The sequence below is a fragment of the Pelophylax lessonae genome, assembly GCF_965119305.1.
Source record: "Pelophylax lessonae genome assembly, chromosome: 4".
Classification (NCBI taxonomy): domain Eukaryota; kingdom Metazoa; phylum Chordata; class Amphibia; order Anura; family Ranidae; genus Pelophylax; species Pelophylax lessonae.
In genome coordinates, this window is record NC_138771.1 from 500,448,100 (window position 1) to 500,473,126 (window position 25,027).

Below are 25,027 nucleotides of genomic sequence, written 5' to 3' on the forward strand. Positions count from 1 at the left end.
CAGGAGGAGAGCCCAGCAAGGGCTGACTCCACGTTTTTGGACTCTACATAGAGATCTTGTGGGCGTTCCTGGCTCTGCCTAGGCATACAAACATGAAACCGCACAACGCTAGACTGAATAGCTCAAAAACAACTTTTTTGATCCAGCAGGAATGAGGACACTCCACTCATGTCTGCTTCTGACATCTTTTGCCCCCTTACTAGGGTTAATTGTAGAGCAATCAATTACCAGTGAGTGGTGAAATGCATCAGCAGGTGCAAGCGTGTTTGCAGTCTCCTCATTCCTGCTGATCAATAAAGTTTTTAAGCTATTTCACTTAGTAGTTTATGGCTTCACATTTGTATTACACAAGTTAGTTGAAGCAATAATAAATCCTGGAGGTAGTATGCACCTGTAGCTGAGGTGGATACAGCAGAGAGGTATAAACCAGTGGGATGGTAAACTATTCAGTATTAATGCAAACCTGATAGAAACTTGAAGGAACTGATCAAGAAACATAAATATCCGTTTTGGATAGACTGCCACTTAAAAGGCCAGCGAAGAAGTAAAAAGGCAGTTTTGCAATATAGGTTTCTCCCTTCTACCTCAGCTCAGATAAAAGTTGTCCCAAGTAGGAGCTGTCTCCCCCCAGGCCATTGTCATCATCCAAGCCGTTGAAGCTGATATCCAGAAGGATCTTACTTAGACTCTCGTCCTTTGTGTCGAGCACAAGACCCTCCAGTAAGGAGCGATTGGCAGAGCTCCCTATGAGCAGCTCCTTGGAACATCGTTTATGTTTGCGCACGCCTTTAGGAGTGTCCAGTGTGTCTGATCGGGGAGAAGAAGGAGAAAGAGTGCCCAAAAGATCCGAGGGTGAGCCAAAAAAAGGAATATCTTTAAAAGGAGTCTCTCCAAAACTCAGGGCACCATAGCTGTCCTTAAAGGGGGTGAGAGCAGTGCTGCAGGGGATACGGACGGGGCTGAAGTCGGGCAGAAGGTCTCTACTAAGGGAAGATTCAGAATCCCATGGTGGGAGGGTACTTGCTTCCAGAGGTTTACTGGGAGTTGAAGAGGCAGGAGGCTTCAGTCTCTCCTTAATAGGAGTTTTAAAAGCATAGTCCTCATCCTGTGTGATCTGCGAAGGGCCCTCTTGTGCCTGTGTGTCCTGCAGGAAGGAGAAATCTGTGTCCAGGCCAGAATCAGATGCACTGCAGTCAGGAAGGACTAGCTCTGGTTCCTGAGAACGCGGGGTGACCAGCTGCTGTTTCCTTCGGGATCCACTCACTTGTTTGTACTGGAGAGGAGGAGGAGTCTTAATATCTACCAGCTTTGACTCAGCCTTAACTTCCATTGGTTGGGCCAAAGGAGGAGGTTCCTCAATCTCCTGTGGAATCTGAAAGAAATGTTGGGAGCCACAGGTCACAAACAGTTCTGCTAAATAAGAGGGAAATAAAAAGGGAGTTCATCCATTTACACTGCTCTAACCTTGGGGGCAATCTTGACACGTTTGCTGAAGTGCACTCCATCAAATGGTCCGGGATCAGCACTGAAAGCTTCCATGGGGGTTAACAAGACAGACTGGGTAACAGGAAACTGGACTGGGATAAAATAGGAGTCAATCCGAGGCAGCAGAGGCTTCATCCTTCTCTCTGGAGCTTTAAAGAAGGAGAAAAAGAGAACATTTTGTACGATTTCAGTACTACAGGCATTTTCTGTGCAAGCGTTAAAAAGGTTGCAAGAGGAAGGACAGACTTGATGGCCCCTTGGTCTTTTTTGGCATCACTAGGTTTCTTTTATTACCAGTTTAAGTTGGGGATATAAACAATACTAAAAAAAGTACCGTATATTGTGGGGGGGTTATATATGGAGGACTATCCTGTGCTAGACCAGGGATCTGGTCTGACTTGCCTCTACACAGTGCCCTTTTCAACAATGCTGCTAGGGGAGCGTGAGTTTTGATGGGAGTACAGAGCACAGGGTGTGCTGGACTGCCAGAGATTTACTGTACGTGTCAGAGCAGCGGTCTAGATCTGCAGCAAGCTGCCAGCACAGCACTTGGTGTAGTTGTAATCCACATGTTCATCTAAGACTATCCTGTCCACAGGGTGACAACACTGTTGTACGATATCACTGCAGAAAGAACAGCATTGTCATCCTGTTAAATGAAGAGGAAAACTGACCGACTGGCAGGCTCAATAGGTAATTAAACCATTATGAGGGTTTGCAGAAAAAAAATGGATTTACTTACTGTAAAATCCTTTTCTCTGAAGTCCATTGACAGGCGCAGCTCCATATATCTTCTTAGACTATTGGGTTATGCTCCTCCAATCAGGAATAGGACACTAGGCAGGAAAAGGTTTTACAACGCCTATGGGGTTGTCCCTGCAGGCATAACCCCAAACACTCTGCTACAGCTTCCAGTTTGGTTGCAAGCAGTGTTTAGAAGACAAAAACTCAATTTCACTCAAAAGTAGAGGGGCAGGTGCTGCGTCTGTCAATGGACTTCAGAGAAAAGGGTTTTTACAGTAAGTACAAAAATCCAGTTTTCTCCATCGTCCATTGACAGACGCAGATCCATATCTTCTTAGATCATTGGGACGTTCCAAAGCAGTATATGCATGAGGGGTGGGAAAAACAATGCAAAAGAAGAACGTAATTGCCCAAAGGCTAAAATTAGCCAACCAGGTAACACGGAGCTCAACCAGGAACAACTGGAGCTCACCTAGAAAAAACATACACCCTCAAAGAGAACAAACAAAAAAGGTTCTCTTTTAAACAGCAGCCTGCAAAACCTTTCAGCCAAAAGAGGCATCCGAGGATGCAAACACATCTACTAGAATTTTGTAAACGTATGCACAGACGACCAAGTTGCCGCCTTGCAAACTTGCATCACTGACGCCTGAAGACGAAAAGCCCAAGAGGCACTCAGCGCCCTAGTAGAATGCGCCTTCACAGGCAAAGGAGGAACCTGACCTTTTAATGAACAAGCCTGAACAACCGTCTGCCTGATCCATCTGGATATGGCCGCAGCAGACGCAGCCAATCCTTTACGAGGTTCCGCAGTAAGGACAAAAAAAAAAAAAAAAAAGAGCATCTGATTTTCTAAAAGACCCAGTAGCTGCCAGGTAAACCCTGATCACCCGAACCACATCCAAAAAATGCAAGGCAATTTCCCTAGGATGCTTGGGCTTGGGACAGAGTGAAGGCAGCACAATGTCTTCATTCAAATGAAAATCAGAAACCACCTTAGGAAGAGAAGACTGATTAGGTCAGATTACCATCTTATCTCTGGACCACCAAATAAGGTGAGCGGCAGGACAACGCCGCCATTTCAGACACTCAGCGGGCAGAAGAATTGATAGCCACCAAAAGGCCACCTTCTGAGACAAAGAAAGCAGAGAAATCTCCCTAATCTTCTCAAAAGGAGGGGATCTAGATTATCCAGTCCGAAACCTCAGCTGGCTGTTGCTTGTGGTTCTCCAGGAACTAACTAGTAAACACAAATAACAAAAAATTTCCCTTTTAAATAGGTAAGACTGAAGTACCAGCAGGGAACTAGGTCCTACTCCTAAACTAGGCAGAAACAAAACTGGAAGCTGTAGCAGAGTGTGTGGGGTTAATGCCTGCAGGGACAGCCCCATAGGCGTGGTAAAGCTTTTTGCCTAGAGTCCTATTCCTGATGGGAGGAGCATAACCCAATGGGCTAAGAAGATATGGAGCTGCATCTGTCAATGGACGATAGAGAAACAAAAAACGACATTGTTAATGTTACTATTTTTTTATTTTTGCGTGTGTTAGGCCCCGTTCACATAGGGGCGACGCTACTCGGAGGTCGCGGTGCGAGCAGCGCGCCGCGACCTCGGAGCGGCCGCCACGGACTTCATAACATTGAAGTCTATGGCGGTCGCCTCCTGGTCGCCCCAAAGAAGCTCCGGACCCTTTTTCTAAGTCGGAGCGACTTGTGTCGCTCCTATTAGAACGGGTCCGCAGCTTCCCTATGGGAGGCGACCTACGGCGACCTGTGAGGCGACCACAGGTCGCCTTAGTGTGAACGGGGACTTAAGCTGGCCATAAACAAATAGGTTGTTTTGTTTGGCATGCATCCTGAAACAAAAAAAAATAAAAAATCTAACCAATTTCGACATCCCCACTAAGCCATGTAGATGGACAAATCTCTCATTAAGGACAATGTATTCGCACAGCCGACACAAGTAACTGTCAGAATGTGGTAGTCACTGCCAAACCATGACTTCGGGCGATTGCCTAAGCTTTACGATCTAAAACAAGGTTATATATATATATATATATATATATATATATATATATATACATATACATATATATATATACATATACATATATATATATATATATATATATATATATATATATATATATATATATATATACACATATATATATATACACACACACACACACACACACACACACACACACACACACACACACACACACACACATATATATATATATATATATATATACACACACATATATACGGTATCATGTTAGTCCGGCATACTTGCAAAGACTACATTATAAGTCACAAAACCGTAGGACCAATAAGTAGAAGTGGTCTTTATAAATTAGCAAATGTAAAATATAATGAAATGCCCACCCTCACATACATCAAGTCACAAAAACAAAAAGTATGATTTTTTTTTTTTTTTAAAAAAAGGTTAAACACATTCCTAAGATTAGAAAAAAAAAAAAAAAAATGAAGAACACTCCCCTTAAAGAGCCCAGTTAAAGGTAATGAGACCTTACCTTTAGTAGTAATGACTGCAGTCTGTGAGTTCCTGCTAAGATCTGGGATTGACCTCTTCTGGAAGGGGAAATTAGCAAACTTTATTAACAGATTCCAGGGAGGTAAATACAGGATTTTACAACCCCTACACTATTAACATGCATTAGAAAAAAAAAAAATAAATAAATAAAAATCCCCCAACAAACACAGGGATCTTAATTACTATAGGTTTATGCAGTCACCATCAGGTGATTGGACACTGGCAAAAAAGGCACAAAATCCCCCTCCTAGGCATAACCCCTAGGCTTGCTAGGCAAGGCTTCAGCTTTTTGTAGCAAGTCAAACCACAAAAGGCAGGAGGGGTGGGACTCCTATGTCCTCTAATGCATTGGTCCTCAACCCTGGTCCTCAGGGCCCACTAACAGGCCAGATTTTCAAGATAATTGAAATGCATCCCAGGTGATATCATTTGCTGCTCAGTGATTGCAGTACTCTAGTCTGCATCTCCCCAAGGTAATACCTAAAATCTGGCCTGTTAGTGGGCCCTGTAGGCCAGGGTTGAGGACCACTGCTCTAATGTACTCCAAGAAAAGGATTTTAGAGGTAAAACCAAAAAAAAAAAAAAAAAAAAAAAAAAAACTTTTCTTTATATCGTACTTCCCAGGACACAGGGTAGCTTCATCTCCATTACAACAGGGCTATCCCAAAGCACTGAATACAAGGTGAGGGCAACAAAGCAACAAGCCCCAAACAACTAAAGCAGAATAGGCTAGAACGTTACACACAATAGGCTACAAAACACGCAGACCTAAGGTAGCAGCCTCAACAGCACTAGCATACACATGGTAAGCATGCACCAAAGACCAGGTATCAGTTTTATAAAACTTGGAGATACCAAAGCCTAAAGACGAATAGCCCAGGAGGCACGGACATTCCTAGTAAAAATCAGGTGTTGGCGAAAATAGTGGAACTTTCCCTTTTAGCTAAGGGATGCTAGATTTGGAAGCTGTGTCTTCCTTCTTTGGGCCTTCAGAAAGCGCAGCGGGAATCCGACTGACAAATTGCAGAAGTCTACTTCAATACAACTACATACCCATGAGCACGAACCACATCCAAGGGCCTGCACCCAGCGTCTGAGGCTTAGGACAGAAGGATGGTAGCACAACGTTCTGGTTGAGATGGAAGAAACCACCTTAGGTAAAAAGGATGGCTGAGGTTGTGAAAGACCCCTTGTCAGGGTGGAGTACCAGGAACAGATTCTTACAGGCAAGGGCAGCCAAATCTGAGACTCTGCGAGCCAAAATAAAGCAGAAAAATAACCGGAGTCAGAAGGACTAAAAATATCCCGGATGGGTTCAAATAGAGATTTCTAATACAGAAAGTATCAAGTTGAGGTTCCCAAGAAGTCAATAGAGGCTTAATGTGGAAGTCCAGTTTAAAAAAAAAAAAAAAAAAAAAAAAAAAAAAAAAAAAAAACTTATCCAAGCCTAAATCTACCCCCTCCCCCTTCCAAGCCCTATACTAACTTACCCTGTAAGACGAAAGATGTGTATACTAATCTGATCTAAGGGCGCTCAGGTCCAGTCACATAATAAACTCCCAGCACCAGCTTTAGGGTAGAGGAGGGACAGCGGACAACAGATGCCCCATAGAAGATCTAGGGGTGACATCGCTGTCAGGCACTGTTGCTGTTATCACTGCTCTCTCCTCTGCAGCCGGCTGCTGGGTAGATCACATGACTGGACTGGAGCTCCCTTAGACTGGGTAGGTATACACATCTATCCTTTACAGGGTAGCTAATATAGGGATTAGAATGGGGGTGGGAGTAAATTTAAGCTTAGGTAAGTTTAGACGGGACTTCCACTTTAACCGGAGGAACAATACACATGACATCCCGCACAAAGGCGCGTGTGACAGGAGTCACTTTGGGCATGGGGGTTGTGGACCCCAAATTCCTTTAAAGAGGTTGGGAGGCACTATGTCCAGCCTTGTGTGGCTTTCTTATGTTTAAGTCACCCTGCATCTGTTATGGATGCAGGGTGACCAGGAGGGTGGTGAACACTGAAAATATGGTTTGGACTACTACAAATGGGACAGTCATATTCAGGAATAATGTCTCCCTTGTAATATGAAGATTTTTGTTCCCATTTGCCATGAGGTCTCTGAACAGGAAGTCAACTCCTAATATGGTCATTCCAGGAAGTTCTGAGGAGACGGACTGTCTGGGGTGGCTCTCCATTCACCCATTGTCAGGTGTGCTAATGACCTCACCTGTTGTCTGCTAAGGGATGTATTGACACTCAGAGTAATGTGTGTTGAGGGCTTGTTAGGGAACCATTGTTCTGTATCTGACCAATCCCTGTTGACTAATTTTCAAGTCCTCATTTGCATGGCAGTCCTTCTGGTCAAGTTATCTGACCAATCACTGCTGACTCATTTTCAAGCCCTCATTTGCATGGCTGGAGAGGACTTTATTGAGAACTGCAGGTACTGTGCAATTGACCAATGGGAAAGCGGTTGTTGGGGGAAGGATGTTCCAAATTCTGTATAAAAGTGTGCTGTGTTCTTTCAATAAAGGTTGTTGTTGTTCCTGTTTTACCCTCAACTCGGAGCTTTGTCTCGTCCTTGGGGGGGATTCACTGTATGCTGTTGGAGACTGATTGCTAGGAGTGTAAGCTGATGTATGCTTTTCCTGTTCGTCTGCTAGCAGCTATTCCTGAGGTTCCAGGTTGGAGTGCTATTTGGTATCCAGTTCGGGAGTTTGGTGTTCTGCAGTAGCTGTGCCTCTCAGAAAGGGGCATATCTCCTAAACGGATTTTAACCCCTTGTCTGCTGAAACGGTCCGTTACAGCACGCACCAAGGAATGTGATGCAACTTGTCTCTAAAAAAAAAAAAAAAAAAAAAGACAGCCAAGGCCAAAATTTGACCCTTAAATCATATGCAAAGCCAATCCCAAGAGGGAATTTGCTCTTATTTTCAGTAACCAATCACCCAAATTTGGCATCACAATCCTTATCATAATGGAGATGAGGATATCCTGTGTCCTAGGATGAATTATAGAGGGAAAAAAAAAATGGAACGATGTACTTAGTTGGAAAATTATGGTTTGGGGGCACCTTTGAAAGTTTTTAAACTAAAAAATGTGAAAAACCAAATGTAATATATTGCTGCTTTTCCATGTGGCGACTGCATTTTTTTTTTTTTGTCCCCCCCCCCCCCCATTTATTGGGCTAAAAACATTTTCAGCAAGTACAGAACAATACCACTAATCCTTCTCCTCCATATGCAAGGCCCCTTGCACCCTGGGCAGTCTAGGAGCAGTGCGTTCCTCCCTGCATTTTAGGCAGCCTGTGGCTTGACGGGCTGAATGCTGTACTGAGTAATACCCAAGTTTAGGGCCCTGTGCTTTCACAAATAAAGATCTGTATCTAAACCAAATATGTTTGAATTTAGATATCCCGATATAAGACCCCCAAGTGTGTCTTATATTCTATCCATCACACACAAGATCTTTGTCTCGTTTATAAAAGCACTTAGGGGCCCAATGCAGCAGTTAGCGAAAGAGTTTGAACTACCTTGATAAAAAATAAAAAGAACAATAAAAGTGACAGGGAACCTGGACACCATCTCTCCCTCTCAAACTGAGCAATCTGAAAAAGGAGAAAATCAGGGCTGTGATGACTCATTGATTTCTGAAAGTGATACATGATGTAAAAAGGGGACTATAGCTCCACCTGCTGGGTGAAGAAAAGACTACAAAATATTGCAGGTTTTCGCAAATCTTGAGCAAATTGTAGTAATGTGCGCAAAACCGCTTTAGATTTGCTTTTAAAAACGAGTTTACCCAAAAATGATTCAGTTATAGAGGATTATGCTAGGCTGAACCATCTGCTGAATTTTGCAAGTGTCAGGTGACTCCAGAAGCACATCTCCATGATGTTTTGGGGAGGGGGTCTACATCCATTTGGGGTAATCGAACCCTCCTGCTGCAAAAGACTAGGACTCAGCCCTATTAAATTGGAACACAGACTTTTTTTTCTTTATTAGGCAGTTTAATTTGCCAAAAACTGAAATGGGAGTTTTGGGTGGACTGAGCCATTTAATTATAAACCCACCTGAAACTGGATACTGTTAAGCAGGATATTGGAATCACATTTTTTAGCTACCAGGACACCGTGTCCCCTTGCCCATTTAAGAAGTGACAATATTCTTGCAATTACTCCCTCCCAATTATATTATTATCTTTTCAGCGTCTTCCCCGCTGCTTCTAGGGCAGCTACACTTAGAAAAGACGACAATAAATACAATGTAGCAGAGCATTCACAACACCACAATGTAGCAGAGCATTCACAACACGACAGGTAGATACTCACAGGTTCGCTGCACACAGATTGCGTGGAACTGGAGGCCTGCGGGAGTTCAGTGCGGACATTGAGCCATTTGAAAAACATGATTCAGAAAGGTTAACAAAACCATTGCAAAAAGCTCTTATCTAGCAGCACACCAAAATCTGAATGCACGGCCAATGAAACAGCATTGAGTGAAATGTAATCATTCTAGACGCGACCAATTTTTGCGGACAGGCTAAAGTGAACGTCCAAGCAAAATTCTATTTCTTAGTTTTGGATGCAGTAGGAAAGGAATGGAACTCGTCAGGTTTTCGCTGCTATCCAGGGCTCTATTGGAGAGATTTCCCTTTACTTTCTGTCCAGCCAACAATGTTTTACCAGACAGGAGCTCTCCAACAGCAACAGAAATAAAAATGCTTTCCCTTGGAATAGTAGGGAGAAGGCTAGAGTATTTGCCAGAGTTTCATTTCTTTCCACCCCTGTTGCAGATTTTATCTTATTTCATATCTGATAAAACCCTCGTCAGCAGGACAGGAAGGGAGTCCCAGCTAGGATGAAAAAAATCTGGCAGGAATTTTGATCCTTCCCGGTCACATCCAAAACTGGGCAAAAATATTTTTGGGTTTGACAAACACTAGTATATCTGAACTCCTGGTCTAACTTCAGACATATAGCATTATGTGCAAACAAAAAAAAAAAAAACCCAAGCACCAAATAAAATCAGTCTGCCCCTCACTAACATTATTCAGCTGAAGTTTAATCTTCCATAGGTTTGCCTCTCATGAGCCCTTGACCCCCCATTAGCATGCCAAAGGTTAATTTTTTTTTACTAAAACCTATATTCAGAACATTATTTTAGATGCAGTGACATCACTGGGTCTCTGCGCTCCTGAGCCCGTCAAAGCACCCTGCCTCAGTAATCCTCTCAAGAGTCAACTTGGTCCCAATACATATGGTGGGCTGGCTCTTGATAGTGGGTCATTCTAATATGAAAATGCCTTCATAGGATGTCAGTCTGGAGAAGTGGCATTTTTAGGAAGGCTGTGTTTGCATGCAGACTGCCCTAGTAATGCCCACAGATGACACTGAGCCTCCATGTTTGAAAGAACTACAACCCAATTATTGAAAGAGGTGGGCAAGGGAGAGTCAAGATGGAGAGGAAAAGAGCTAAATGAGCTGGATGTCCTTTAAAAAGGAATTGAGGCAAGCACTCACTTGCAGCAGCTCCTAATGCTCACAGTTTTCAGTGCAATCAGAGTAAGCTATTTCAGTACAGGAGAAGAGAATACCGAGCGCCAATCTAAGTGTAGCAATACAAGTTCTTTAATAGCAATTAAAAGAGTGTTACTCACAAAGGTACAGTAAAAACAGGCATCACAAAGTAATGGAGAATCTGGGCGATGTTCACCCAGGGGGTCCTTCCAAATTCCTGTGGAGGATGAGCTGCGATCTCCTGTGGAATGGCAGGGGACGTGCTGATCACTCGGCGGTGGTTGGGTAGCGTGGGTCTGCAGGTAGAAGGACCATGACGTCACTTCCTGGAGACACAGTGTAGATCAAACGGAGATCGCAGCTCATCCTCCACAGCGCCAGCTCAGCTAGGAATTTGGAAGGACCCCCTGGATGAACATCGCCCAGATTCTCCATTACTTTGTGATGCCTGTTTTTATACTGTACCTTTGTGAGTAACACTCTTAATTGCTATTAAAGAACTTGTATTGCTACACTTAGATTGGCGCTCGGTTTGCTCTTCTCTCTTGGATTCATACAGGGTTACTTCACCCTTTACCGCCAGCAGCCATCAAAGTGATCTAGCAACTCCACCGGACTTTGTCACTTGGAACTAACATTTCCCACTTGCCAATATTTAGACTACTGCAGTAGTTCTGACATTCTGATTGAGCCAATTTCTCCCCCCCCCCCCCTCCTTTCAGTACAGGAGAGGAGTCTGTATGTGAAGACCGAACGGAAGTCTGGAATTCAGCTAACCCTCAAAGTAAAGGCTCATCTGGGATGTAGGAGGGTTAGGGACAAGTCAGGCAGCTACAGCTCTTTCATTATCCAATTAGAATGGCTGGGCCTGAGGAGAGAGATGTAAATACATTCCCTGGCTCTTTAACAATGGTCAATCAAGTATTAGAAAAGTCACATTTTCTAGTGAGTGAGAGGACATTTCATTCAGAAGAGGGACTCATCCTTTATACTTACCCATCCCACCACCTGTGCCTCTGAACTTGGCTTTCTTGCAGAGCTATGCCGACAGAGGAAATATATGCAATTGACACATGAAGTGTGTGGACTGTGTAAGAGTTGACTGTGTGACAGACAGAGGGAAGATTGGAGGCATGTATGGCAGGACAAAACTCCCTTATACAGGGAGAGATTTTTTTTTTTTTTTTTTTAGTTGACTTAAAGCATTTCCTAACCCAACACTTCATATTTCTATATGTGTCTGCTTTACCATTGTACAAGAAAGTCTCCTGTTCTCTTTGTATTTCTTCCTTTATGCGAAATCTCTGGTGGTCCTGCCAGTCCACTTGCTTTTCTATTAAAAACTGACTACACTAAGCAGGAGAGCACAGCATGGTCCATTCTCTGCTATGCTGGGAACTTAGCCTACTCTCCTCCAACGATCAGACTTGTCCTGACAAGCCCCTGCTGCACAGCCATTCACTGGGAAGCTCAGTGTTCTGCTGTTTCTCCTTCCCCCAGCTCTAATTTCAACTGAGAACAGAGGGAATGTGATCACTTATAAAGAAGGGCCAAAAAAAAAAAAAAAAACTTTTTTTTTTTAACGTATCCATCTATACACAAATCTTTTGCCTCTCACTTAAAACTCAATGGGTTGTTTTACAAGGTGATCATTTACAATCCCTTTAATTTTATGCTACAACTCTACTTCAACCTAATGTCAGAAGGATGTTTGTGAGCTCACCTTGAAGACCTGGTCGAGGGTTAGGCAGCGATTGGCCTGGGGATGGATGGTCCAGTAAGAGATTTTATTGTTAGAAGGGCTTTCACGCACAAACATGTCATGTAAGGAGAGGTTGTGTCGGATGGAATTCTGTGGGAAGACAATAAGATTCAGAGGTATCAATTTCAGGTAACTGTGAATGAAGGGCACCTAGCAACTTGCAAATGGCAAGATACTGAGGGCGTCATCACTTAAAGCGATAGATAAAAAAAAATACATGTTATACTTACCTGCTCTCTGCAGTTGGTTTTGGACAGAGGGGCTCAGATCCTTCTCTCAAGTCCCTCTTCTGTGCTCCTGGCCCCTCCCTCCTGTTGAGTGCTTACTGTGGGGGCACCTGAGCCAAGTCACAACCCATTCTGCAACCTGCCCCCCCCCTCTCTTGTGATTAGCTGACTGATTTTGATTGACAGCAGCGGGAGCCAATCTTGCCATGCTGCTGTCTCAGCCAATAAGGAGGGGAGTCCAGGGCAGCTGAGACACTCCTGCAACTTTGCTGGATAAAGATGGGCTCAGGTAAGTAATAGGGGGGCTGGTGCACACAGAAGGCTTTTTTATCTTAATGCATAGAATGCATTAGGATAAAAAAAAACCTTCTGACTTCACAATCCCTTTAAAGCAGAGTTCTGGCCTCAGGGGTCAATTTGAGCTAAAAATACCCCCGGGACAGTCAGGGCTAGTACATTCCATAATGGATAGCCTATGCCCCGAAGCGGTTCAGCAGTGAATGCTGCGCTTGCACTGGAAGTGACGAGCGGGGCCGGTGCAGGCGCATTGATTCCTAGGAGCGATGACGTTCAGTTCCCAGGAATTATCGCAAACCGGAGGTGGCGGCCGCAGAGGGAGGAAGTGGAAGAAAGGAGAGTATATTTTCTTCTATAATAAGGTAAGTGACCAAATAAATAAATAAAATCGCCAGTATCCATTTCTTTTTTAGGTTGCCCTCAGCAAGCGGATGGCCCAAAACCAATTTGATCAATTTTGAGGCCGGAACTCCTCTTTAAGTCCCAGAGAGTAGGAAGAAACAATAGTTCACAGCAGATTTTTGGGTAGGGTTTGCCTACATCATTTGCCAAAAATGGCTATTCTCAGGGCGACCTGCAGGTGAGATTAGTGTTGGCTGAAGTCTTGTCTCCTTACTATTTTCTGGTTTTTCATCAGCCTTTACTTGCTGCACAACTTGTCCTGGGTGAGCATTACTGCCAGGCAGCGTCTTTAGGAGGTCAGCAAAGGACTACGTTTTCCTATTAACCGGTTTTGTTTAATTTAGGAGTAAAATGGATGAACAATAGGTTTACAACAAAGAGGAAATGGCTTTACCAGAAATTATAAAGCAGGATAGATTTAAGACTGATGTAGGGCAGAGGGTTGTCCCGAAAAAAAGGACACCATAGACCAGACTCCAAGCTGAGAGTCAGGTCAACTGTATCCGTGGAAAAGGAGTGCCAAAACATTTCTTTTCAGAAAATACACCAAGCTATGAAACAGTTTGCACCAAAAAGTAGCTGGTGCTTATACTTTCAACCCCAATTCCAAAAAGTTGGGATGCAGTGAAAAATCTGCATGAAAACAGAATGCAATGGTTTGCAAATCTCATAAATTCATATTTTATTCACAATGGAAAAAAAAAAACACCAGATCAAATGTTTAAACTGAGAAAATGTACCATTTTAAGAAAAAAAAAAATAGTAATCTTGAAATTGATGACAGCAACAGGTCTCAAAAAAATTGTGACAAAGCCAGATTTATCATGGTGTAGCATCCCCTCTTCTTTTAACCCTCTGTGAACATCTGGGAACTGGGGAGATCTGTTGCTAGAGTTTTCAGAGAAGAATGTTGTCCCATTCTTGCCCAGTATGCGGTTTAGCATTGTCCAGATGAAATACACAGGTCCTTCCCTGAAAAAGACCTTGTTTGGATGGAAGCATATGCTGCTCTAAAACCTGGATATAGCTTTCAGCAAGCATGCATTTCCAAATGTGCAAGCTGCCTATTCCATACACACTAATAAACGCCCATACCATCAGAGACGCAGGTTTATAAACTGAGCACTGATGATAACCTGGAGGGTCCCGCTCATCTTTAGTCTAGAGGACACAGTGCCCATGGTTGCCAAAAAAGTCAAATTAGTGGCTTGCATGAAAAGGCAATACACCAACCTTACATAGAAATATATAAAGACAATGTACAATATTCCAATTTCTGAAAGTACTCCTGTGCCCATGCAGTGATGTCCATCTCAGAATCATGCCCGTTTTTTAATGCAGTGCTGTCTGAGTAACTGAAGATCACAGGCATTCAATATTGCTGTTTGGCCTTGTCCCTTGCACATATATTTCTACAGATTCTCAGAATATGTTTAAATTATTTACTGCAGATGACAAAGTCTTCGCAATTTTACATGAAACATTCTGAAATTGTCTGATGATTTTTAAAATGCAGCTTTTCACAAATTGGTGAACCTATGCCTAGCTTTACTTTACATCGACTCTCTAAGGGTCCTTAGACACGGGCTTTCCACCCAGTGGACTTGGTTTTATTCAGTGGGGATCAATCCACCGATCCCAGCTGAGCAGTCGGATGACAGGTCCATCTCCTCTCTGTGTGCTGAGACAGAGCTGTCAGATCCCTGCTCTCCTCAAGGGGGAATTGGATGAAAACGGAACGCCTGTCCATTTTCATCCGATCCTCCAGACGGATGGAAAAATCGGATTTCCATCCGTCTGGAATTGTCGGACAGGATCAGATAGCAGCAGGTGTCAGCGGACATGTCACCGCTGACATCTGCTGCTCCATAGGGGTGCATGGAGCCCGATCAGGTTTGCCTAAAAAAAACTGACAGGCAGACCTCATTGTAAAGCCCATGTGAAAGAGACCTTAGATGCTCATTTTATACCCAGCAAGGTTACTGACCTGTTGCCAATTAGTTACAAAATGTTCTTCCAGCTTTTCATCGCTGGTATCGCTTTGCCAGCTTTTTGTTGCCCGGTCTCAAATTTTTGAGATGTGTAGCTGCCATACATTTCATAAATCCCTTCCCCCCCCCTTAAAATTATGTATTTTTTCATTTTAAACATTGGATTGGTTTTCTATTGGAAATAAAATATGGGTATCCGAGATTTTCAGATCATTCAATTCTGTTTTTATGTGATTTTACAAAACTTTTTTTTGGAATTGGGGTTGTATAATTTGCCTAAGTTCTTTGTTCTACTAGTAGGTTGTACATATTTTTTCACCTTCCAGCCAGGCTTGGCCACATATTTGAAGTAGGGGAAATGATCCTCGATCCAGGTGTAGATGTCTTTCAGTGTCATGCGCTTGTCTGGTGTGCTGTTAATGGCAAACTGGATGAGTGCCATGTAGGAGTATGGAGGTCGCTCAGAGATGGAGATGTGCCACGGCTGAGTGGAAGCTGGCTCTACAATTTCGTCTTCGATCTGACGGGGGGAGAAGCAGATGCTGAAAAAACACATTCCTAGGATGCAACATTTGAGAATCAAAGAACAAAAGAAGAGCTTTCTGATAAGGTGTGCTGCTTACAGCCATCAGACTAAAGTCCTCAATGACAGGTAGTTTCAAATAGCAGGTAGCACAGAAATTTCTTCAAATGTCACCAAACTAAAGTGGTTCTAAAATCAAGACATGTTTTACCTTAATGCATACTCTGCATTAGGAGAAAAGGGGGGGGGGGGGGAAACACGTTTAAAATCACTTTAAAGCAGTATTAAAACCAAAATCAAACATTTTCCAGCTTACCAATTCTTAAATGTGATGGCTGTATTGGTTTCTTTTTTTAGGCTCTTCTAGTTTAATCTGGCAATCCAGCCAGCAAGTCTTGCTTTTCAAAGCACATACTCTCCAGATGAATACTAGCACATTATACCATTGCCTTGCAGGGTTTTTTAATTTATTTTTTTAAAGGCTGCGGTTTACTACCGCTTTAATGAATTGATCAGCTGTGGAGGGCGGGGGAAGCAACGATTTAAGGTATTTAGGGTGATCCCAGAGTTAGGATCGCCTGGGTAATGTTGCTACCCTCGAAGAGCATTTCCCTCAGATATTCACCTTGATACAATCCACTTCAGGAGTGAGATTTTCCTTCTCCTCAGGTTCTGGCGTCATACTGCGCGATCCCAGTCCATCTGAAGTCATCTTACCCAGCCACTGTATGTTTGTCAGGCTGATGTTCAGTTCCTCAGAGTCGACCTGCACCACTAAGAAAAAGAAAAGTGTTAACATTCTCTAAAAAGGACCTGTCACTTAGAGCCCTCTCCCTCCTCTGCCACATTTGGCACTTTATTTTTTTTTTTAGGGGGGGGGGGGAATAGGAGGGAGTGGGCACTTCGTTTTTACAGCTCTAACTCTTTCAGCCAGATTGGGCCCCCTCAACATCACAGGTCCTAGAAGACTGCAGACCATTCACAAAGCGCAGCTGCAATGCTTCACTGCCGGTTTCCCTTAGTTAAAATGCCAGCACCTAGACCTGAAGCTGATTGAAGAACTGGCTCGGGTAAGGGCAGCGTTGGATCTCTGGACAGGTAAGCGTCTTTAGGTTAAAAATCAAGCCACAAATACTGTAGCTGTTGACTTTTTAAGGGGAGACTGGAGCTTACATGTCCTTAGAAGTAGTGGCTGCATTTGTTTTTTCAGTTCGTCCTTTATTTTCACCTGATAAATCGCCAATGCCCACTGTACTTTATCTTTGGAGGATTAGTATTCTCATCCTGGGACAGGACTACAGAACACCTCTCCTTTTCCATAACACGGGGTAGTGGTTTTATAGAGTGGCCCCAAACCTCCACTTCTGTGGTCCCCTGCCAGCGCTCTAGGCTCCTCCTTTTCTCAGTGCACCGTCAAAGCAAGTTGCATTTGCGGGCTTGCTTCCAAGCTGGGCTTTGTTCGTCTACAGAAACACAGAATGGCTCAGCCCTGCCCCCTCCTCACAGGATTTGATTGATAGCAGAAGTCAATGGCTTCTGTGGGAAGGAGAGAATGCAGCACTGCTGCAGCCAGGCGCTGGATCGATACAGGACTTGGGTATTTAGGGAGGGTAGGATTTTTTTTTTTTTTATCTTAACGCAAGCAATGCAGTAAGGTAAAAATGTTTTAACTTTAAACAACTGCAAATGGGGGAAAAAAAAAAAACCCTTAAAAAGGTGCAATATTCTTTCTGAACAAGCGTACTTTTTTCAGTTTTGCCCATTTTTTAAAATAAGGCGGTTAGGGTATTTATAAGAAAAACCCTGTGTAAGGAGGGGTGGGTGGGTCCAAACCTCACAAGATAGGTTGAGCCTGTCCCAATAGTTCTGAGGCATTCCAGATGGGGTGTCACTAGACAGGAGGTTCAATTCTACATGAACATAAATTCACACCGGTAAAACTACCTCACAGAAAGATTTCCTTAATAGTGGATGTGAGGTCCTCCACAAGTTTAAGGTTTTGTATCCTGGCAATCTATTGTGCCAAAGATAGGGGGGTCTGGCTAATGCCAAACAGGGATGCATGCCCAGGCTGCATAAAGTGAATGAGCAGCAACCTCTAATCTGTCTCTCATGTTGTGATGGAGAAGAAAGAATGCTGGGTCATGGGGGACTGGGAAGTCTAAACTCTTGAAAAGATCTAACCAAGTGCCAAAAAATGTGAAGGATAGTGCCTTCGGGCTTCCTTACACTGCCAGCACCTATTGGGAGCGGAGGAAAGCACACAGTGCAGAGCAGTAAGGACTCTGTTGTAATGTGTGAGCAGTTTGTAATGTGTTACTAGTTGAGCATTTGTGGATGTAGAAGACCCGTTTGTCAATTTGTTCAGGGGAGAACCCAAACTTTAGACCCCCTCTCCCATTTCTGGATAAACGTGTGGGAAAAGTCTATTCTAGGGGGTCATGAAAGTTAGTGCAGTTAAAAGGGTTCTCCAGAAGCCCAATGGAGCATAAAATGTGGTCTGCCTTTAGGTCATGGGCCAAAAGTCACCATTGTCACTGGTACATATGAGCGGCTAATCTTTCATTAAGGACACCTCTAACGACAACTGTTTGGGTGGGTATTAGTGATGTCTTACAACAATAAAAGGATAATCTCCCCAATAGCACACACACAAAAAAGTATAATAATATGGTAAGAGCCCAATCATACTTGGTTGTTGAGGTAACACACATTGGTGTTGGTGTTATACGACATCATTCATTTTAATGGCAACTCAATGCACCTTGTAAACAGATGTGTGATGTGCTGCCAAAAAATGACGCATGCACTATTTTTTTGGCAGCATGCCACCATATGTGTTGTACTGCAAGGCATGCTCATTGAAAGGTGCGCTGGGTTGCAATTCAAATGAATTGCAACACACCTAACCTGCACTGTGGTAAAGCACGCATTACTGCACTGACAAGGTGTGAACAGGCCTTAAAAATTCTGTGAACATATCTTGAATACCTTTCTTGTCTTCCTCTGCAGTTGGCTGGCTGGATGCTGGAGCCTCGATCTGTAAAGTGGCCACCTCCTCCTCCTTACTTTGGAAGCCCAACTTCTCAGCCTGAGCGTGAAACGAAGGACTCCCGCTGATGAGGATAAATTTGTTAGGTCCACCCATCTCTCTGCCTCGCGCAGTTAACGCCTGAATAATACTCTCCATATCAGAATTTGGGGGAAGGACCACAAGCTGAGTGTCTGGAATGGTGGGATGACCCATGACTTTTATCTCAGAGGATGTCGATTTTGCGCTGACACAAGGTGACTGAGGAGTACAGGAGGCAGCAATTTTCAGGGTGGAGGAGGAGTTCTGATTCTGGTTAGGACTTATGATGGTTTCAGAGAATTGGTTTTGTTCTGGGGTAGAGGACACCACCATCTGATTGTCCAAACTTGGGTCAGGTCTCTCAGTTACCCCTGTTTTCTGAACAAGGTTCTGCACGGGGTTTACATCTGCACTGGAAACCAAGTTCTGTCTGGGTTGTTCTCCAGATCTGGTCACGGTGGTTGGTCTTTGTTCTTGTGTCCCCGTACTGCAGGTGCCATCTTTTTGCGGTAGGGTTAACTTCCGCCTTTTCAGAATAAGTGGCCTACGGGGGCTTGATCTCATGGTGTGATGACAAAGGTGGGGGCCATTGGAAAAACAGGTTCTGAAATGAATGAGAAAACAGCTTAATTATTATTATGGTTTTCAGATTGTAAGTGCTGGCAGATTACGCATCCCTTTACAGAATACAGAACAGAAAACCTTACCATCCGATCCCACTACCATTAAAAGACATACATTTTGGCCACTGTATTTATAATCTTTGTAATCTACTAGCACATTCTTAGATTATGTGAAAAAAACTTAAAGCGGAGTTCCGGCCACAAAATTGACTTTTTTTTTTGTTTACTTACCTTGTTATTGAAGAAAAATATACTCACCTTACTTCCACTTCCTCCCTCTGCGGCCGCGGCCCGCGCCGTCACTTCCTCTTTGCATTGATTCCTGGGAGCTGAACGTCATCCCTCCCAGGAATCAATGCGCCTGCACCGGCCCCGCTCGTCACTTCCGGTGCAAGCGCTCATTCCCTGCTAAACAGCTTCTGGGCATGCCCAGAAGCTGTGGAGGGATAACGCGCCCGCACCGGAAGTGACGAGCGGGGCCGGTGCAGGCTCATTCTGGGAGAAGAGGACGCGCTGGCTTCAGCTGCCCACATCCAAGATGGCAGCGCTGGAGAAGAAATTTTCAAGTAAGTATTTCTTCTAAAAGGTAAGTGCAACCCGGGACAGTACAGAGGCTATCCATTGTGGAATGTACTAGCCCTGACTGTGCCGGGGGTATTTTTATTGAAAAAACATTTGTGGCCGGAACTCCACTTTAAGAAGCCAGGATAAAAAGAAGAAAAAGAAGGAAGCCTGGTGAACAAACTCCCAGCTAAGAATTAATCCCGTTTTCCTGCGCTGTATGAAGGAGGCCAATGTCTTAGCCACCTTTGTAAAACAGACATCACATGTAAACTGGACCAGTCTGTACAATTCTGCATGAATATAATTCTAAAATGTCACAATATACAGCAGCAGTGTCATTTGTAAAAGTTCCACCTTTTATCATTAAAAAGCCATCCTTACTCTCCAGTCAAGTGACACTGAAGACATCAGTCAGCTGCAGACAGGAGAAGCATTTCCTTGTTCTCCTCTCTCTGCGATCAGATTGCAAGTTTTATAGCAAGTCCCAAGGTGAGAGGCTGCAGCAGAGGCTGATCCATGTCAGACATTTGTGAACACAACCAAGAGCTGCACAGGCATCAGGATACATAAGACTGTGCAAGCACCTCAGTCGAGAAAGTAGATGCTGACCTTTGATGATGCCTGAAAAAGATGGTTCTGCCCTTCTGGAGATTAAGGGCCGGTTCATACCACATGCAGTCTAGTGTGTTTTTTTTTCTGCATCAAAAATGCATGGAAAATAGGTTATATGGTTTCCAATGGCATAGCTCACACCAGTGCGGTCAGCTCCAGGGCTTTCCAGTTCCAGAAAAAAAAAAAAAAAGTAGAACATGCTACATTTTTCCTGCACTAGAATGCAGAAAAATGCACCAGACCCAAGTACAGTGAAGAAAAAAAAAAAAAAGCATCTAGAGTGCATCCGAAAACTCAAAAATGCACTGACAACATGCATGTAAAAAAGCATCTGGAACGGATCTGGAGTGCGTTTTTGTGGCGTGAACCAGCCCTGAGGATGGGGGGGGGGGGGGGGGGGTTATGGGGAGTACTGTGATCTCTATGAGAGGTAATAATACCTGGAAAGGTTGCGCTGACATTACTTAACTTGTATGCATATCGAATATATATATATATATATACACATATACACCAGATATTGGGTCCACTTCTGGGACATACAGCTATTAGGACTACAAAAGTAGAATGTTTATCATGCCTACAACCTACTGGATAAAAGTGACATGTGACATACTAAAACACTTACGGGAAATCTGTTTTTTTGTGAGGTTTGTATAAAAGACGACAGAAAAATTGCAACTCAGCCACCGTAACAGGAAGAAGGATGAGCATGACTGACAAAGCATGGGGACAGCTGTGTGACTAACGGAGCAGATAAATTAAATGCATAACAACTCAAGTGAAATTTAGTTACCATAAGCAACAATAACACGTAATTGTAGTAAGATTAGTATTAGGAGAGGTGGGGTGACCAATAGGATCCTCAATATTCATCTATAACTGACCTAACAAGAGCACCCCCCCTACAGTCTGATTGGGTGTTAAGCTCCCATAGATAGATGGAGATTTGGTTGGTTTAGCAGGGACTGGACAAATTTCAGTTCCTAATCATCTTCTGTCAGCAGAGTACCGCTGTTAGAATACAATAGCACAACGAGAAGGATTCCTTCATCCACCTCCCATGTGTGAATTGGGAAATCCATTTGTTTTTTGCTAAACAAAAAATAAAAAAAAAATGAATCATATACAGCCAGCCTTAATGGGTCACAGTGTGCACTGTAAAATTTTTGTTCCAAGTCTGGCTATAGATGACAATACTAAACAAAATTCGGTTTAGCCAATGGTTGCTCTGGGCACCATGCACCTTGACAAATGTTGATTGAAAAATTGACTGAGCTGGGTGGAAAACTCTTAGGCCCCTTTCACACGGGCGGACCGTTCAGATCTGCCTGTCTGTTTTTCAGGCGGATCTGAACGGATGCCACTTGCATCTCTATGGGGCATTGGATGTCAGCGGAGACATGTCCGCTGACATCCGATCTGTCAAATCTATTTCCCATCCATCCAGCTGATCGGATGAGAACGGACAGACGGTCCGTTCCCATCCGATTCCCCCATAGAGAACAGCGGGGACCTGACAGCTCTGTCTCCGCACACAACGTGGTACCCAAATTATTGTACCACACTGTATTGGCTCAGTTTAATCTTGTGTGACAGCGTTTTATTTTTCTGTACGTTTTGTGACAAAGAAAAGTTTTCAATAAAAATTATCTGATTTAAAAAAAGTTGCACTTTAAAGCGGAATTCCACCCTAGAAATTTTTTTTAGATAAAAATACCCCCCGGACAGTCAGGGCTAGTGCATTTAAGCAACGATAGCCTCTGAACTGTCCCCTATTTCACTTACCTGTAAGAAGAAATACTTACCTTGAAAATGTCTTGTCCAGCGCTGCCATCTCAGGTGTGGGCAGCTGAAGCCGGAGCGTCCTCTTTGGTAATGTCGGAGTCCCAGAATGCCCGGCTCGTCACTTCCGGTGCAGGCGCGTCATCCCTGCACCGGCATGCCCAGAAGCTGTTCAGCAGGGAATGACGGGCCTTCACCGGAAGCGACGAGTAGGGCCGGTGCAGGCACATTGACTCCTGGGATCGATGACGCTCATCTCCCAGGAGTCAAGGCAAGGAGGAAGTGACGGGGCGGCCCGCAGCCGCAGAGGAAGGAAGGTTAGTATATTTTAGTTAAAAAGAAGGTAAGTGAAACAAAAAAAAAAAAAAAAAAAAAAAATGTAAATTATCCAATTCTTTTTCAGGCAAATTAAAGCAAGCGGACGGTGAAAAAAACATTTTCAGGGTGGAACTCCGCTTTAAGTACTCCCCCTGTGAAGGGGGCCACTTCTTCCTAATCTATTCTCCTTGTGCCAAATCCAGTAAGTGCCCTCCCACATCTAATGTTTAGATTTAGGCTGGCCATACATTATACAATTTTCTGTACATATACCTTCAACTATGTAGTACAAAGGCTTGCCTTAAAGGATACATTTGAAAGTGTTTAGTTTTGAGCTCATATTATATGGATTTTGGTAAATCTAACAGAAAGTTGTACAAGAAAATTGAACATGTATGGCCAGCCTTAGGGCGCTTTCACACGAAGCGGACCGCATTGCGATCCGCTCCGGCACTTTTTTTTTTTTTCACGGAGCGGATGACATTTGTGTCATCTGCTCCGTATGTGCGTGCGCATATCATCCCATCCGTTTGCGGATAAAATAAGGACATAATGTATGTCTATGGGCATTGCGGATGTCAGCTGATGACAGTGACACCGCTGACATCCGATTTTGCATCTGTTACGTTTTTTTAAATGGAACAAAAATAGGTTTCTGTTCCGTTCCAAAAAACGGAACAGAACTGAAAGGATGAAAATCGGATGTCAGCGGATGGTCATCAGCTGACATCCGCAATGCCATTGACATACATTATGTCCGTATATCATCCGGAAAAAATAGGATGATTTACGGATATGCGGAACGCCCGTGTGAAAGGGCCCTTCGGTGTTTGTTTTTTCTCCTCATGTCCTCCCATCTCAATCGTTTATCAAAAACTTCTGTTATCCAGTACCCCGGTGTCAGCCATCTGTCCCTTTTCCCATTGTTTGCAAATGATGACCCTTATTCTGGTGTGTTAGCTCTGTGAAAAGGAGTCTGTTGTGTACAAATCCCATCAGATCAGCTCTCTGTATTGTGGGTTTAGAGCTGCATCATCGTAGGAAGACAACAAGCAGACTGTCCATTGTGTGTAGATTCAGGTCTCCTCCTAGCGATATATGTGTGTGTCCTTTAAGGAACTGCCACAACCAGCATCTCATTAGATGTATAACAATAGCATGTCAGCGCCACAAAAAATAAAAAAATCAGCAGCATACAAACAGTATGAATATACCAAAAATAACAGTGATCAATAGAAGGTTGCAGCGCTGTAAGGTTAAATATAGTGCAATCTACCATATTACAAAACTAAATGTGACACAAATCATAAGAATAAGCTTAATAAAGTCCATATATAAAAGTCCAAGTGAAAACAGAATGTTGTAGTTCCCGGTGCTCAATGATAACTCAAGTGTCACCACGGTGATATCCTCCACCAAATATTAAAATTGCAAACTCACCAGAACCATATGCTGTCTAAATTATAGGACAATGGTATTGATATCTCTCTGGAAGTGGTGTCAATAACAGAGATCTGTGCGCTCCCACGCTTTGAAACGTCATCACACAGGGGATTCAAACCGGACATGAAGGATAAATCACCAAGCATGAGAAATAAAATCTCATTGTGTAATATTTATTAAAATTAATGGTACAAAATATTATAAAACACTAACTCATGTGAAAGCCGCCAAACTAAATTTAGGATGGCAGATGGACCTCAGACGTATAGCTCAGCTCAGATGTATAAACATTTTTTGGAAATGTTAATTATTAATGTACAGCAGGGGTCTTTAAACTATGGCCCTTCAGTTGTTCAGGAACTACAATTCCCATCATGCCTAGCCATGTCTGTGAATGTCAGAGTTTTACAATGCCTCATGGGACATGTAGTTCTGCAACAGCTCGAGGGCCATAGCTTGAAGATCCCTGATGTATAGGATTATGCCAACAATTTGTCCAGCGCTTTACAACATAGAGACAGTAGAAGACAGCTTAGACAAGTGTCAGCTTACAATCTAAACAGGGAGATTTTATATATAGAGATCATGCAGTGTGTGAATATATATATATATATATATATATATATATATATATATATACACACACACACACACTTGTGGGGGGCGTCGGTCCTGGAGATCCACGCCTCTCCCCTAGGTAGGCCCTGCAGTAGAAATCCCGGCATTCCCCTCTCACACTGTGTAATGGTAGGACGGTGGTCAGTAACCCATAACAACCATGTTCGCCCTTGCCCAGTAGCTCCTCCCCCTTCACACACACGTTAGGCTGTCTCTCCTTTACCGAATTGTCTCTCCCGTTCGTCGCCGTCCTTTCCCCGAACTCTTGCAGCCGCCGCCGTTTGAATTTTCGCGCTTTGCGACACGTCCTGTCAAGTGACAAAGCAAACCAATGACAGACCTCCGGATTCTACGTCTCACCTTCCCTCGACCAATGGTTGTAGGGTCCACAGCGTCTCCTCGTCAGCGACCAATCGGCGCTCAGCCGTTTAGGGAAGGAGCAGCTGGGGCCAATGACGGGACAGAGCTGGAGGTCACATG

General features: G+C 43.6%; 1 protein-coding gene across 2 annotated transcripts; it reads right to left on the bottom strand.

Moving 5' to 3' along the window:
* Positions 1 to 537: 537 nt before the first annotated feature.
* On the bottom strand, positions 538 to 24,887 carry FOXM1 (forkhead box M1). 2 transcript variants are annotated; one of them, XM_082255455.1, is made up of 9 exons: positions 24,771 to 24,887; positions 18,503 to 19,188; positions 16,137 to 16,285; positions 15,308 to 15,508; positions 12,033 to 12,161; positions 9,122 to 9,157; positions 4,768 to 4,825; positions 1,465 to 1,634; positions 538 to 1,372 (listed from the first exon to the last, which is right to left on the bottom strand). In XM_082255455.1, the coding sequence occupies exons 2-9, from the start codon at positions 19,146 to 19,148 to the stop codon at positions 581 to 583; spliced, it is 2,181 nt and encodes a 726-aa protein (XP_082111581.1). In that variant the 5' UTR covers positions 19,149 to 19,188; positions 24,771 to 24,887; the 3' UTR covers positions 538 to 580. The 2 variants fall into 2 exon arrangements, with proteins under 2 accessions (XP_082111581.1, XP_082111582.1); XM_082255456.1 differs by lacking the exon at positions 9,122 to 9,157.
* Positions 24,888 to 25,027: the final 140 nt, after the last annotated feature.

Excerpts from the sequence above, each read along its gene's own strand:
- FOXM1 (XM_082255455.1), bottom strand. The coding sequence starts at position 19,148 with ATGAGATCAAGCCCCCGTAGGCCACTTATTCTGAAAAGGCGGAAGTTA. Across the intron at positions 12,162-15,307 it reads TGGCCAAGCCTGGCTGGAAG|AATTCCATCCGACACAACCT; the intron begins GTGAAAAAATAT and ends GTCTTCCCACAG. Across the intron at positions 9,158-12,032 it reads CCCTCGACCAGGTCTTCAAG|GCCTCCAGTTCCACGCAATC; the intron begins GTGAGCTCACAA and ends GAACTCCCGCAG.